Source organism: Theobroma umbraticum, unplaced genomic scaffold (genome assembly GCF_002168275.2).
Source record: "Theobroma umbraticum cultivar Fairchild unplaced genomic scaffold, ASM216827v3 scaffold_130.0, whole genome shotgun sequence".
NCBI lineage: Eukaryota > Viridiplantae > Streptophyta > Magnoliopsida > Malvales > Malvaceae > Theobroma > Theobroma umbraticum.
The window spans coordinates 3,187,907-3,201,694 of NW_018397264.1; the positions used below are offsets into that span (position 1 = coordinate 3,187,907).

The following is a 13,788-nucleotide window of genomic DNA, read 5'->3' on the forward strand; positions in this document are numbered from 1 at the left end:
TTCAAACATTGCCTGCTTATTGATGCTCCTTGTTTCACGATTTTAAGGCAAGGGGGAATTACATTTTTGACTGGCTCCGATGGGAGATTGGCTCTCTTGTTTTGTAATCCCATAAGAATCGAAAATGTGCAAACAAGTATGTCTTATACACGAGGTTCATAAGGACTAGTCAAATTTAGTCCAAAGCCACTTTAATTATTGGGAAATGAAAATGATGCCATGGAAAAGGCTCAACAGAGCAAAATTCATATCCTGGAATACCGCCTCATAAAAATACCATCTATTCCCCTATGATAAACATGGTGAGCAGATTAATAGCTCAGAAACAGGCCTCAAACTAAACTTCAAAGGTAGCTTAGAGGAATATTTGCTCCCAAAAGATGCTAAAGAAGGATAAAAATTTTCCCACTCCTTTTGGTTATGAAGATGACAGCAGCTCAGACTCCAAACCATGCACGCACAAGATGTCAAGAACTACCACAAAATCCTTACAGGAAGCAAAACAGAGGCTTAGCCATCATGGGAGAATCCTTCGTCTGCGGCGTGGCGTCTCTCGTCTTACATACATTTTCTCCATTTCATTAAGTGGTCGACTTGATCCATCTGGCAAACTTACAAACTTCCACCCGCCACCACCTCCACGCTTTCCTTTTGATCCCAGTTTCTCTACTGTGAAATTCCAACCCTCAGAGGAGCGTCTCCTGCTATATTTGTGGCGCTTCACCTCACCAGCTATCTGTATACAAGCAAAACCACTTTGGCATTAATTTCAAACATAAAACAGAATTAATTTTAAGCTAGCCAGTTGATTTTAGCATGTAGAGTTGAGTAAAAAAAAGTTGCACAACAGAGAAAAGGCCACAACGGAACTTGTGAAACGCCATAACCACAGTAACAATTTTGTTCCATTGATTAGTTGACAGAGTAAATAAAAAAACAATGCTGACATCTGAAATTCAAAATAAGCAAACTTTGCTTCCTAGTCATTAGAAACTTTACTTTCTCAAAAACTTATCATGTTTTATCCCTCATAATGACAAAAGATGCAAAACTTTATTCAATTAATTTTTCAATGCCTGACCAGTCCACCTCCTGTCTCCAGATTTCAAGATGGACACATCTTCCAATATAAACTCACCACTTAGTCTATTAGAAAGTAAATTCATCCAAACTAAGCATTCTGTGCCCAAACACTGGGAAGGGAGAGACAGAGAGAGAAAGAAAACCAAGTAGAGAAATAAATTATTTGAAAGTGACAAAAGCTGCAAAAGCAAAACTTGCAATGGCAGTAATGACAAAGTTTATATCAATGCTTATAATTCTTGCATCTTCTTTGAAGGCAGAGGCAGGGAGTAAAGCAACATACCTTCATTTTGTTGAAGTTCATCCTCTGAACAAATTCTTGATACAGCATTTCGTCCTCTTTCTTGGAGATCTCATAATGAACTTCATCTAGATCCTTGATGGTGCCATCCCAACCCTCAGGCATAACTTTGAAGTCAGGTTTGTAAGGAAGGGATGCTACATGGAATTCTCGATCATGGGAAATAAAAAATCTGCAGCAGGAAATGAGCTAGCCATTCACTACTAAAATATTGCCAATTTTTAGATATTTACGCACTCTTTAGTATCTTGAAATAGTGTTTTCAAGCGTAAAAACACATGAGAATTTATTACAGGAAGTGAAATAAGGAGCTAAACCAAGTACTTGAAAAGCATGCAACAAAGCTCCCTAGTGGAAACATGAAATGAAAGGAGAGAACAGCTATGCGTGTGCATGGGGTGGGCAGGATGAAAGCATCTGAAACTAGGACTTCCTAGGATTTCAAGCATATTAGCTGGCATTGGAGACATCAATGTAAAAGGGATCAATAAGACTGGTATCACGCAAGAAAATCCCTAATCCTTTAAAAATTCGATTATTTCTATCCCCTTATCTAAATTATCAAACATGAATATATGATTCTGACTAATTTCAAGAAATGAAAACAATCACCATCTTGTGACCAGAACGAACTCAGAGCAAAACTCCGAGCAAGAGTAGACAACATGTGACCAAACCCGATACCTTCACAACTAGAAGCTAATATAAAAATACCCACGATTATCATATAAGAGGTACCATGTTGCGCTTCTATCATTTTCAATACCATCATTGCCACTGAACATACCAGCTTCATCAGGTTTAACTAATATTAGCAGCAAAAGGTTTTTACAATCCAATGCATCAAGCAGCCATTTATAAATTCAGAAATAAATCAGGACATTACCTAAAACTCATCAAAACAAACACTTTGACTAGCAAATCAAGTATCAAATTTCGAAGACTGAGAAAACAAAATAAGAACAAGCAACTCAAACCAATAAAAAAAGAGAACGAGGAAGTTACTCTGGGCAAGTGTCAAGAAGGAGCTCAACAGAGTCGTCAAGAGGATGACCAAGCTTTTTCTCCATTTCCTCCTCATCTTGCTTAAGCCAAAGAATAGCTTCCACTCTCTGTCTCATAATCCTATAATCCTTAGCCAATTTCTCAACTGTATAAACCTCGGGATTCTGTTTATGCAAACGGTACATTTGAGCCTTTTCGGAGTCTTTAAGATAGGATCCTCTGGCACCAGGCTCAAGCACTTGTTTTAACAACACTCCCATGTCACGCATTCGCTGTTCCCATCCATCCAGGAAAGCCCGACTCTTCTTATTCTCGGCCGCCAACTCTTTCAATGCATCATCTTGTTTTTGAAGATCCGAAATCACTGCGGCTTGATAGGCATCTCCACTAGCCGCCTGGAGACCCTCGACCTGTCCGTCGAAATGGTCCTTGGTCAAGCCAGTGGACCACGAGGAAGCACTGTCCCAGCCTAGATCATCGGAACCGCCTGAGTTTACAGAAAAAGCACGTGCCACAATGGCTCGAAATGGCTCATTTGCAAAGGGTATGGGTTTCTTTGAGGATGAGAGACGGGATATCACGTGACGAAGATTACGCATTTTTGCATCAGTTTTGGACAAGCAGCTGCACCCAAAGATTCAACAAAGCAAAATAAGTATCCTGATTTTCTTCTTTAATTTGCGAGTCTAAAATAATTAAAGGAGGAGGTAGAAATGAAATTACCCAGAGGGAATCGACGGCCAAGCGAGAGAAAAAGTAAATAGCGGAGGTGGAGAACGGAGAAGATGAAGACTTGAAACAAAAAATAAAAAAGGAAAAAAGAAAAGAAAAGAAGAAATTAATGTTAAATTGGATAAAGGGCAAAAAACCCCTTCGAAACCCTATTGCCCTTGGTGAGAGCCGCAACAGCAAGTCTGCTACATGTCAGAGACACATCACAAACAGGTGCGCGACGTCGTTTAAAGACTCACTGTTTTTTTTTTAAAAAAAAATATCTTTTCCCTCCTACGGTGGAATATTAATTTTCATAAAAATTCTGTTATTTTTTTTAATCCTTTCCTTTTAATTATTAATTTTATTTTTAAGTTATTTAAAAAAAATTTAACCTGTTTAATATGATAAGTAAACAAGTTACAATTTTTTTTATTGATCAATGGCTGAAAATAAAAACTTCTAAATTTAATGACTCTTATTCATAGCCTTACTGTAGAATTTACCAACAAGTGAGGGCAGTTTTGCAGTAAGTTAAATGTAAGAAAACAAAAAAAGGATACAGTAACCTACGTACTGCTTAATATCCCAGGGAATAAGAAAACTCATCTTAGTCACAAAAATTCAAGTCAATTGGTTCATAATTTAAAATTATACAGATATTATCCTCCTTGTTCATTAACTGAGTTCATATATGAAGGTAAAAGTACAAAGAAGAGATTTGTCTTGTTTTGATCAAATATACATGACAATGACTACTTCTGATGAATGAATGATCACAATCTCGGCAAGACATCTGAATGTAGCTCACGGCCGAGAATTATTGACACTCGCATCAAAAAGGATTAAGGGATCTGCTGGAGCGGAATTCATCATTCAGAGATATAATAATCTTCAGGATGTTAGATAAATTGCTTCAAAAACTCTGTAGCCACCAGCCTCCCTCGTGTATTGACAGACATTTTCAATTCACTTATCTCTTTATCTATATCCTGAAATTTTCAGAAGATACTGTTTCAGGGATTAACAATCAAAACATGCTGGATGGAGTAACAAGGATATATCACAGAAAAAGGATCGGAGTTAGAATTTATAGGGTTGAATTAAAGGTAATACTGGGAATGCAGAAGCTGTTTGAAGAAAGATCAGATATTGCCTCTCAATTTCAAGTTTTGTACAGTTTCAAGTAGAAAAGTGATAGGCCAAGAACCAAGCTTTATCGTAGCCTTTTGCAGAACAAGACAAGAATCAATTTGTTAAAAAGTCATCCAGTAAAACAGGGCATGGCATGGAGCTGAATTGCAATAGAAGATCTGTGAATGAGGAAACAACTGACAAGCATTTCAGCTCTAACAAGAAGAAAGCTAGAAGTTATAGTTAAATTCACTTTTATTGGAAAAATAGTCCTTAAATCAGAAAATGAGTACCAGAGATCACTGGAAGCTAAGAGTAAAGATTTAAGTTTGTTTCTGCTTAAGAGAAGATGTAAGGAGGGTTATAGAGGTTTTAGCATGGATATGGTTTTGCCAGAAGTGTGTTTTAGAATTAAGGGATAAGAATCAGATAAAATTACCGTATCTTTAAAATCAGTTGGTAAAGGATGGAGTAGTTGTACAGAGGAAGGAAGAAAATATCGTGAAATAGGTACAGAAGATACAAAGACATGTTCAGCAACAAGTGTAGGAACAGTAAATACACAAGTTCCAGAACCAAATTGAGTAGAGGAAGTAGAAAACATGGCAGAGAGCAGAAGCTAAAATACTCAAATCTAAGGCATTGGAATAATTTAACATATTTCTTGAAGAAATTGTTCTTAATTTTTTCAAATAATAATTTTCATATAGGGCATATATATGTGTGAAATGATAACAAGGTTGCAATCTCAGGACTATAAACCTTAAAACAATTTGGAAATCTTAAAGAGGAAAAGAACTCATGAGTTTATCAATATCTGCATGTTTGATTAAGTAACTAAATAGAGATCCACAATCTATAATTGGAAGGCAAATGAAACAGATAAGGTTAAGAAAATTCTTGCCTCCATAAATTGCACAATAAAATCAATGAGCTTCTGTTTCTGCATCTCTTCACAGTGGTAGTTTGTGATAAGAAAGCTGATATCATAACCCTGCTTAATGAAGCAGCAATTGAAGATTAAAAAATAAACAATTAAGTCTGGAATACAGTCCAAAAAACTCACTGACATAATGAAGGAACAAAAGCAATTTCTAAATCACATTTACAATAAACCTATAATACATGCTTTATCAACTTAACATTTAATGACTTGAACAAGGGGGAAGAAGGAATTAGATAATGACAGACACGATAAGCTCTTCTACTCACTACTTCAGTCAATTAGCAAATGCTATATACACTCAAATAGAAAATGTTTCCAGAATAAGTAACAAAATAAGGAAAAAAAAGAAAAGGTGGGGGGGGGGGGAAGGGGAAATCAAGTTACACATAAGGTAGCTTCAATTATCAATGATTTCAAAATTTAAGAGCCATTTGTACTCTATAATTCATTGCAGCATTGAAACATATATAAAAGATTGAGGCACATATGCTAATCAGGTTTACCAGGTTACAGTGCATAGAAAAAAAGAAAATTTTAGAAGTGATTTCTACTTACAATTGGCAAGCATATAGTGATTGTTAAGACCACTATTGCAAAATATTGTACAATAATCATTCCTCTAGAGCCAAGCGAGTTTGTCAAGCAACATGAATTTAGAATATAAATCAAGTGTCAACTACGAGATGGAAACGTATGTACCTGTACTGGCTTTCGTCTCAAAACTTGAAATGCTTCTGCCCTCATTGACAAAAATCTAAGAAACTTCTTTGTCAGTATGTTTTCAAGTTCATCTGCTTGTTTTACCTGCACAAGAAGGAAGGAGTCTACATATAAGGACAAAAAGGGTAAAAAATCGCTAATATTATCCTGATCTTAATTAAGAACAAACTTCTGTGAGAAAGATAGGTTAAATATAAGCTTTTAAATAAACAAAAACAAATGAAAGCGATATAAAATGCTATGCTATTCCAGAGCAATTAGTGCTGCTGTCTGTAAGCTGAGATTGATATCAATGATGAAACATAAAAACCAAATTTGGCACTATCCAAAATACACATGCTTTCATTAACTTCAGACAATCACCCATGAAAAGATGATAGATTGTTCTCTAAGCTCCTGTCAAACTTAAGAGCCAATAAATGTTGAGCCATATGAAGTCCATTTTCTATGTTTCAATTGTATCATTGGTCACAAAATTGTTACCTGACGTCTCAACTAAAACTAACTTCCATCCAAATGAGTTTAGTACAAAGCTTGTGCACCATAGTCAATACAACATCTATGCTACAGAAATATACAAGAAAAATAATTTAACTATACTATATTCCCATATTCCTCACCACATTTTTCTATGTTTACAATAACATGATTACTTATCTTGAATCTCAACGTATTTAAAGAGAAGAGAACACATAATTCCATGACATCAGCAGTTCAGATTATCAAACAACAGGTTCCTGAGCTTTATATTAGATAACTAAGGGAAGAAAGTAGGAGATATTCCCCTCTAATAATTCGTCTCAAGCTGGAAGAAAATTTCTCTCTGGAAGTACAACACATAGATTTCAAAGGTTGAACCAAGTTCAAACTGGAATCTTTAACAAACGGTGAACCGACAACCCAGGGCAATAGACAATTCCAATTAATTAGGGGAAAAAGAAAAAAAAAAAAAAGAAAGGAAGGGGGGCAAATGGCTTATCATAGAAAATTCCATATTGTCACTTTAAATAGAATCAAACTAAACAGATCCTCTTTGCAGCTCTGCCAGACAAAAGAAACATCCAGGGAAAGATTATTTATATTCACCTTGAGGCTTATCCGAAGTGAATTGATAGATGTTTCTATTAAGCATTTTTCTGCCTCATTTCGACATATCAAAACCTGCAATGGCAAATGGTCATATTAAAAAGATCCATAACGCAACATAAAAAGTTTAAGAAACAGGGGAGGACTGAACAACTAACCAGCCATTTGCTAATTCTACCAATTAAATCACATAAAACATTTCAACTGGTAACCATAGAATCACAAGTTTACATGCATATATGCATGCATCTCGACAATATGCCTCATCATTGGATTGCATGACGAAAGGTGTATGAGTATGACATGGTCCATGGTTGAGAGGCGGTTAATGTCAACTGCGGAGGTTGACTTGTGGCATAGCCCTTGAGTTAGTAATGTAAAACTCCTATTGGCTCCAAAATTTAAAAAAAGAATAAGTAAAATCCAGGCTTTCTAGGTTTAGTTTGTCCAAGTTACACTTTTCAATCCCCCTAACTTAAAACAAATTGTTAAAGAACCTAAAGAAATTAAGAGATTGTTAGAAAAAGGCATATTCCATACTAGGTGGATTTATCTATCATATTTTCTGCATGCAGAGCCCAATGTAGTTAAATGTTTTACAGCGAAAAAAATGCACAAGACACAGAATAAGGCTCCATTTTGCGTTCTTTTGCTGCTTGCTTTTTATTGTTTGCTTTTGCTTCTTGCTTTATATAGTTTCCTTTTGCTTCCTTAAAATTGTTATAAAGCAAAAGCAAATGGTGAAAGGAAAGATCATCTTGGATTAAAGATGAGCAAGGAATTAAAAGGAAAGACTAAATAGAATACAGTTATTAGAATTTTTTAATTTTGTCATTCTTCAATATATATATAAGGACCAACAAATTCTTAGGTTAAAAAAGGAAAAAAGAAATGATATGATATATCTCTAGAATCAAGAAGATGATTCTTACAGGATTTAGTAGCAGTTCTGGGCTTGTCCTGCAAAATATAGAAAAAAAAAAAGAATAAAAAGTTTGTCTCGAATCATAGAATGCAGCAATGCAGGACAGGAAACAGTTTTCACAGTTAGATCAGAGAGGTAACTATTCCACTTTGATTGTTGGTATTTATATTTAAAAAAAAAAAAGAAACACTCTTATGCACTTGAGTTAAAATATTCTAATCAAATTAAAAAGTTTTCACAAAATTTCTTTTGACAGGTATCATTCATTTCTCTTGCAAATTGGTCAAAGAAATGGAGATAGTATCATGTGAATTACCCAAATGCGAAAACATGCAGATCAAAAGCTTCAAATGCTTATAATATCTTGTAAAATAAATAAAGAAACAAATATGAGAAGTGGGAACTAATAACATGCTGGATAAATGTCCATGTAGTCCCCTTGCTGAAAGTGTTGTTGCATAATAGAAGAAACTAGAATTTTCTGAATAGGCCAGTGCCTTGGGGAAGAATGCAAAGACTGCAATCTAAAGAAAAAGATGAGATAAGAGAGTTTCAAGAACAAAACAACACGATAAAGGATTTGTAAACATGAATGGCCTCAAAGATTTAAGGCAATGCCTGCATGTCAGAATCTAAAAATCACTTTGAAAGGACCGGAGAGCTTACTCACCAATTGAATCTAAGAGTATGACTTAAAAGCTGAATCAGTTAAGACTAGTCTATGATCAGCATGAGATGAGTAGCAAAATATATAGAATAATAACATGATTTGATACCAAAAAGGAAATGTGGGAAGCAATATTTATTTACTTTTCTTAATAAATCTTCTTCCATAGCTTGTTACTACTTTGATCACTTTCTTTTCATATAACTTATACAGTCAGAAAGAGTCAAATTCTACAATGAGAAGTTAAAGATGAAACTGAAATGGAATTACATACTTTAGTTCAACTTCTGGCTTATTATGCCTTTCAACTTCTTGACATGGAAAGTTCTGTGACCAGCATGTGAACAAGAGAGAGTAAGATTGAATGGGCACATATATCATGTGAAAGAAAATTTTGACAAATGAAGGTCTTTCCAGGCTAACACATTTAATTGGAATCCATTCTTCAAAAGGTACACCACAGTTCATAATGATTAATAATGCCAAGCAAGTAAAGTCATGATAAATTATTAGCATAGCCACATAAGACATATCCAAAACCATTATAACAACAACAAGATAGTTGTAAATCACAAGAAGCTCCCTATGGACCATTTTAGTCATTGGCAACAATCTAATTTATCCATCATTTTTAAACTAAAACTCAGATACATGAAAAAAATCCTAAACATCCTTAAGCATTCTGATTAAGTTAGATCCTCAGATCTTAATCACGGATCATTATGTCAAACAAAAAGCCAATGAAACATATCTCCTCTTCCAAGCCATTCTAACCGCCACAAATACAAAATCTAACATGAAATCATGAGACTCTTTAAATTCAATCAGATAACAGGCACAAAATCTATTCATACAAATTCAGAACAAAAATTCCAGCCATTACTATCTCTCTGTGGGTACTCAGTAGCAATCACTTCACAGTAAAATTATAAAAATTTGATTTGCATACCTGGAGACACATGGCAGCCTCAAGAGTGTTCCTTATGCAAGTCAAATACAGCCTCAATGTGCTTGCCTAAATTTTGTTTACGTTCAGGAAGAAGAATTACTAAAAGGATGCAATTAAGCTTACGGAATAAAATGAATAATCTATTTAAATAAACAGTTAATTATATATTTTTTAAAAAAAAGCTAAAACAAGCTAGAAATCGAGCAATTGGATCCAAAACAACAAAAAATTTGAAGGAAAACAGATGGCAAAAGAAAGAGAAATTGATTTTTTTTTTCTTCTATAAAAAAAAAAGAAGAAAATAAAAACGTAATGCAATTGAGCTAATACTTGCTGAGATCCGCAATTTAAAAACTGAATTTTGTTTACATTCTAATTACTTTCTACGCTACCAAGCAGAGTGAAGTAGATAAAGGTAAAATACTGTGTTCTTACCATTTTGTTTTCTTATTCGTGGATTTAAGCAACTGATGGTAAGACGAAACGATATTTTTAACTGGTTGTTTGTACTTGGATTTGGCGTTGTTGCTTTGCCTGAATGTTTGTTTTGCTGCTTTAATGAAAAGTAAAAAAAAAAAGGAATTTGTTGCAATTGAAATCTTCGTTCTCTTTTGAGGAACTAAAAAGAGAAAAGATCAAAAATGATTCCGACCTGCCGGATTCGAACCAGCGACCTAAGGATTAGCTGTGGGCTTAGACCAACTACAGTCCTCCGCTCTACCAACTGAGCTAAGGTCGGTTTGCCAAAGGACTTGAAAAGAGACAATATGTTTTCGATAAATCACAATCAATCTCATCTCATTCAAGTTTTTTTTTTGAAGCATTAAGTTTTATCATTTTCATACCAAAAACAGGTATATAAAATTTCAAAATATATTTTAATGATGTATACATTTGGAATTATATAAACTACATGAAGAAATATAACTATCTACTTTACATTATTTTTAAAAATATTTTCCTGGTTAATAATTCTTCTTGCTCTTTCTTATTTATCTATCCTTCCAAACCTTCCGTTTGTCTTGATGACTCCCAGGAGGGATGAAAGAAAACTCTTCAACTCAAGTCCATGTTAACAAGTATTTTACAATATGAATTGTAACTGTTAACAAGTAATTCTACAATAATGTTAATTAAAGTTAAATTATGAATAAGATTAAGATTAATTATATATATATAACTATGTAACATACATAGTTTAGATTATTCAAGGCATTATTTACATTTCTCTGCATTTTCTACCATTTTATATTATACAAGATTTTCTCTTCTTTTAACAGTAACAATTTCTTAAACTCAATGGAATTTTAATACATATTAAGCTTTAAGAGGCAAATTAAGATTCCATTATTCCATCATCAATTAAGCACCTGCAATTGGTGCCTTGAGAGTTTTAATTCATATCATAATATAATATTATTAGATGAAAATTCACTTTAATACAATAAGGAAGGATTTTTTTAATGGAGAAACTTTCTTAAGCCCTACTTGATCCCACGCAATATAATGATTAGAAAGGCAAAAACTCTTATGGTATATTGTTTTTAGTAGGTAAATAAGTAGAAGGGCATCACAAGATTAAGTACAAATTTTTCTTTTTTTAACTATACAAGCAGCTTCCTTTCTTTTGGCTATTAAGTTCCTTTCTAGTCATCCAATTTGAAAAATATATGAAGCTACAGGCACATAATTAGCAAAAATGAAGTTTTGTTTATTGGTTTTGGGGAGGAAGGGATCACTGATTTGAAGAATCACACAAAATTTCATTAGCCAATTCTTTGGCTAACTTGTCAGCACGATCATCGTGTCCACCAGCAAAAGAATAGACCCTGAATGCCAATTGAAAAGCTTTCCAAAGCAATTGAATATTTCCTTGTGTTTGTGCATCAGTCCGGCATCCATTGTTTTTATTCACCATTGAACCCTTTGTTTCTCTCCATTCCTAGAGGAGAAAACCAGAACCAGAATGAAGTAATGAACACCACAGAAATAGTTTGGACAGCTGTTCTGGTTAAGTTGCTTGGTTAACAAAAGAAATTACTGCTCAAAACTACCTTAAGTGCAACCTCCATGCAACCGGAGGAAACATCCACCATCAGTTCTTTGATCATTATAAATATATTGAAGTCGAAATCAATACCATGGCTCTTGAATTTCCTGGATTCCTCACCTTTGATCCTTTCAAATGAGTCTAATTCTTCTTTAACCTTCACCACCCAGAAAAATATGGTAAAAATTATTATGGACCAAGGATAAGAATTATCTGTGATGATTTGAATAGTTAAACTCTGTATATCAGCAGCCATTTTTCTCAATGTACAGCTCTGTTATCTCCCATTATGATTGTACAAGAGCTTGAACTAAGAATGAATGAATGCAACAAAAATCTATTTATTCTTTTCATGATCAGTTTATAAAACATGAATACACAGTATTAGAAACGTGAACCTTACCTTGCTGAAATAGCAGCCGAATTTGTGCAACACTTGTCCTGTAGGTGGTTTTACCTCCCATTTCTTCAAGTTGGAAACTATCAGGTTTGATTTTGAATATAATGCTGCAGCTGCCCTTATCGTTTCCAGTTTCTTTGTAGGGAAATCTTCGAACTTTGCTAGCACCTACACCTTAAAAGCATTCAAAACCATGATCATTTAGGAAGTTCAGCCATGGAGGATAATAACGATGGTGACTAATGGACTGCAACGTTAGGATTTTGCTATTTATTGACCTGAGTTTCATCCGTTAGGTTTTCAAGTAAGGCTTCCACATATTCTCGGAACTTAATCAGCTTAATCATGTCCTTTGTTTGCAAAGAATTTATGGCTATTTTTAATGCCAGGATCTCTTTGGCATGCTTTTGAGCATCTTCTTCAATTTGCTGAAAGTATGGCGATCTAAGGAAAACGAATGGGAACACTTTTGTTAACTAATTTTGCCATAGTTAGATGATTTTGTAATGGTAGAAGTCTTGGAAAGGAAGGAAGCAAACCTTTTTGTTAACTCTGCCAAAGAGGCAGCCAATCCCTCTTTCCCTCCAGCAGAACCCCCTAACTGCTTCTTCGTTCGACTAGATGGCTTGCCTTGCAGACTAGACCCCTCCATCTTTGCTTTCAGATCCCTAAACAGATTACCCATTTGGCTGGACCTCTTCAATTTACCGGTGGCTCGCTTTTGATTAAACAATTTTCCAGCACCAAGTGATGGTGGTGGGGGTGGGGGTGCAACTTGTTTTTTAAGTGGCATAGGTGGTGGAACTGATCCTTTCGGAGGCATTACCTGTGGTGCTGATTGTACAACTGCTCCTTTTAAAGGCAATGCGGGTGGTGCCACCGCCAGACCTGCCGGTGAGTCTAGGATGCCAATTTCACTACTTCTATCACATTTCTCTCTAGACCTGGCTGAGTAGCCTTCCTCCAACTCTTCTCCATTCATCACATGAAACGATTCCTTTGATGCCATGTATCAAGTGCTTTGCAAACAAAAAATATCAAACCTCAGCAGAGTAAAACTATAATGAACTTTGACACAGAATTACAAACACAAGCCAGTTTCTAACTACAGTCTATTAGTTTCATTAGCGTAGAAACTGTGACCTACTCCTTGTGAACTAATGAAGCCTTATCTACCATTGTTTACTTCATAATTGACACAAGGACCAACCCATGTTTAACTGAACACTTTGAACAGAGGAAGAGGTGAAGCCATATAAAAGGAACTTATCAAATACATACAAGTAAACCAAGTTTGAAGAGAAGGCAATTAAAGCTAAAAGCTATGGAAAGGCAGATTATGGTTATTGAATACATATAATTTAATGAAGCAAAGCTAAATCAATGTGATGATGAGCACCTGCACTGGCAGAATTGGTCAGCTCTGTTTAGCCAAGTAAAGAAGTTTAAAGTGCTCCTAGCCTTGCTTTGATCCTTGCAATAACCAAAACATCTATGAATTCTCCGATCCCTCTCCTCAAGACAGGTTCTGACTTCCTTCTCGGTGAATGTTGATGACACCCTCGAAATCGAAGGGAGAAAAAAAATAAAGAAACATTAGCAGGTTAACAGGGGCACCAGCCGTGGAAGAACGTAGACTTTTTCTATTTTTATGAACGAAAGCGTGTTCACTAAGGAAAAGAGTAACACGTACACGGTTTCTAGCGACGATACATTATTGTTTAATTTATAATTATTTCAAATAAGAAAGGTCTTTGTGAATGTGTATCTCGATTTAATTTTTCTTCTTCAGTGCATCAAAGAAAATTAGT

The 13,788-nt window shown here is 34.8% G+C and overlaps 3 protein-coding genes and 1 non-coding gene across 4 annotated transcripts; all 4 read right to left on the bottom strand.

The window, feature by feature from the left end:
• Positions 1 to 155: 155 nt before the first annotated feature.
• On the bottom strand, positions 156 to 3,287 carry GCD1 (ribosomal protein L20). The gene is made up of 4 exons (XM_021435266.2): positions 3,113 to 3,287; positions 2,390 to 3,013; positions 1,367 to 1,556; positions 156 to 736 (listed from the first exon to the last, which is right to left on the bottom strand). The coding sequence occupies exons 2-4, from the start codon at positions 2,986 to 2,988 to the stop codon at positions 518 to 520; spliced, it is 1,008 nt and encodes a 335-aa protein (XP_021290941.1). The 5' UTR covers positions 2,989 to 3,013; positions 3,113 to 3,287; the 3' UTR covers positions 156 to 517.
• Positions 3,288 to 3,710: 423 nt separating this feature from the next.
• Positions 3,711 to 10,141, bottom strand: ARPC4 (binding protein). Its single transcript, XM_021436172.1, has 8 exons — positions 9,963 to 10,141; positions 9,528 to 9,593; positions 8,853 to 8,905; positions 7,919 to 7,946; positions 6,987 to 7,061; positions 5,880 to 5,984; positions 5,139 to 5,228; positions 3,711 to 4,092 (listed from the first exon to the last, which is right to left on the bottom strand). Exons 1-8 carry the CDS (start codon positions 9,963 to 9,965, stop codon positions 4,003 to 4,005), a joined length of 510 nt encoding a protein of 169 aa, XP_021291847.1. The 5' UTR covers positions 9,966 to 10,141; the 3' UTR covers positions 3,711 to 4,002.
• Positions 10,142 to 10,173: 32 nt separating this feature from the next.
• TRNAY-GUA (transfer RNA tyrosine (anticodon GUA)) lies at positions 10,174 to 10,266 on the bottom strand. Its single transcript has 2 exons — positions 10,230 to 10,266; positions 10,174 to 10,209 (listed from the first exon to the last, which is right to left on the bottom strand). It is a non-coding gene; the product is annotated as a tRNA-Tyr (tRNA).
• Positions 10,267 to 11,002: 736 nt separating this feature from the next.
• LOC110421977 (uncharacterized protein At4g04980-like) lies at positions 11,003 to 13,611 on the bottom strand. The gene is made up of 6 exons (XM_021435714.1): positions 13,377 to 13,611; positions 12,517 to 12,996; positions 12,256 to 12,421; positions 11,981 to 12,145; positions 11,582 to 11,734; positions 11,003 to 11,469 (listed from the first exon to the last, which is right to left on the bottom strand). The coding sequence occupies exons 2-6, from the start codon at positions 12,984 to 12,986 to the stop codon at positions 11,263 to 11,265; spliced, it is 1,161 nt and encodes a 386-aa protein (XP_021291389.1). The 5' UTR covers positions 12,987 to 12,996; positions 13,377 to 13,611; the 3' UTR covers positions 11,003 to 11,262.
• Between the last annotated feature and the right edge of the window lie 177 nt (positions 13,612 to 13,788).

What these genes read in the sequence shown, in the direction of transcription:
- GCD1 (XM_021435266.2), bottom strand. Translation starts at nt 2,988, where the DNA reads ATGCGTAATCTTCGTCACGTGATATCCCGTCTCTCATCCTCAAAGAAA. An exon ending in CTTCTTGACACTTGCCCAGA is followed by an intron (nt 1,557 to 2,389) that starts GTAACTTCCTCG and finishes TTCCTGCTGCAG; the next exon opens with ATTTTTTATTTCCCATGATC. An exon ending in TGAACTTCAACAAAATGAAG is followed by an intron (nt 737 to 1,366) that starts GTATGTTGCTTT and finishes GCTTGTATACAG; the next exon opens with ATAGCTGGTGAGGTGAAGCG.
- ARPC4 (XM_021436172.1), bottom strand. An exon ending in AAGCCAGAAGTTGAACTAAA is followed by an intron (nt 7,947 to 8,852) that starts GTATGTAATTCC and finishes TATATTTTGCAG; the next exon opens with GACAAGCCCAGAACTGCTAC. An exon ending in TTATTGTGCAATTTATGGAG is followed by an intron (nt 4,093 to 5,138) that starts GCAAGAATTTTC and finishes TGAAAATTTCAG; the next exon opens with GATATAGATAAAGAGATAAG.
- LOC110421977 (XM_021435714.1), bottom strand. Translation starts at nt 12,986, where the DNA reads ATGGCATCAAAGGAATCGTTTCATGTGATGAATGGAGAAGAGTTGGAG. An exon ending in TCGGCTGCTATTTCAGCAAG is followed by an intron (nt 11,735 to 11,980) that starts GTAAGGTTCACG and finishes TGGGTGGTGAAG; the next exon opens with GTTAAAGAAGAATTAGACTC. An exon ending in GCATGGAGGTTGCACTTAAG is followed by an intron (nt 11,470 to 11,581) that starts GTAGTTTTGAGC and finishes TTTCTCCTCTAG; the next exon opens with GAATGGAGAGAAACAAAGGG.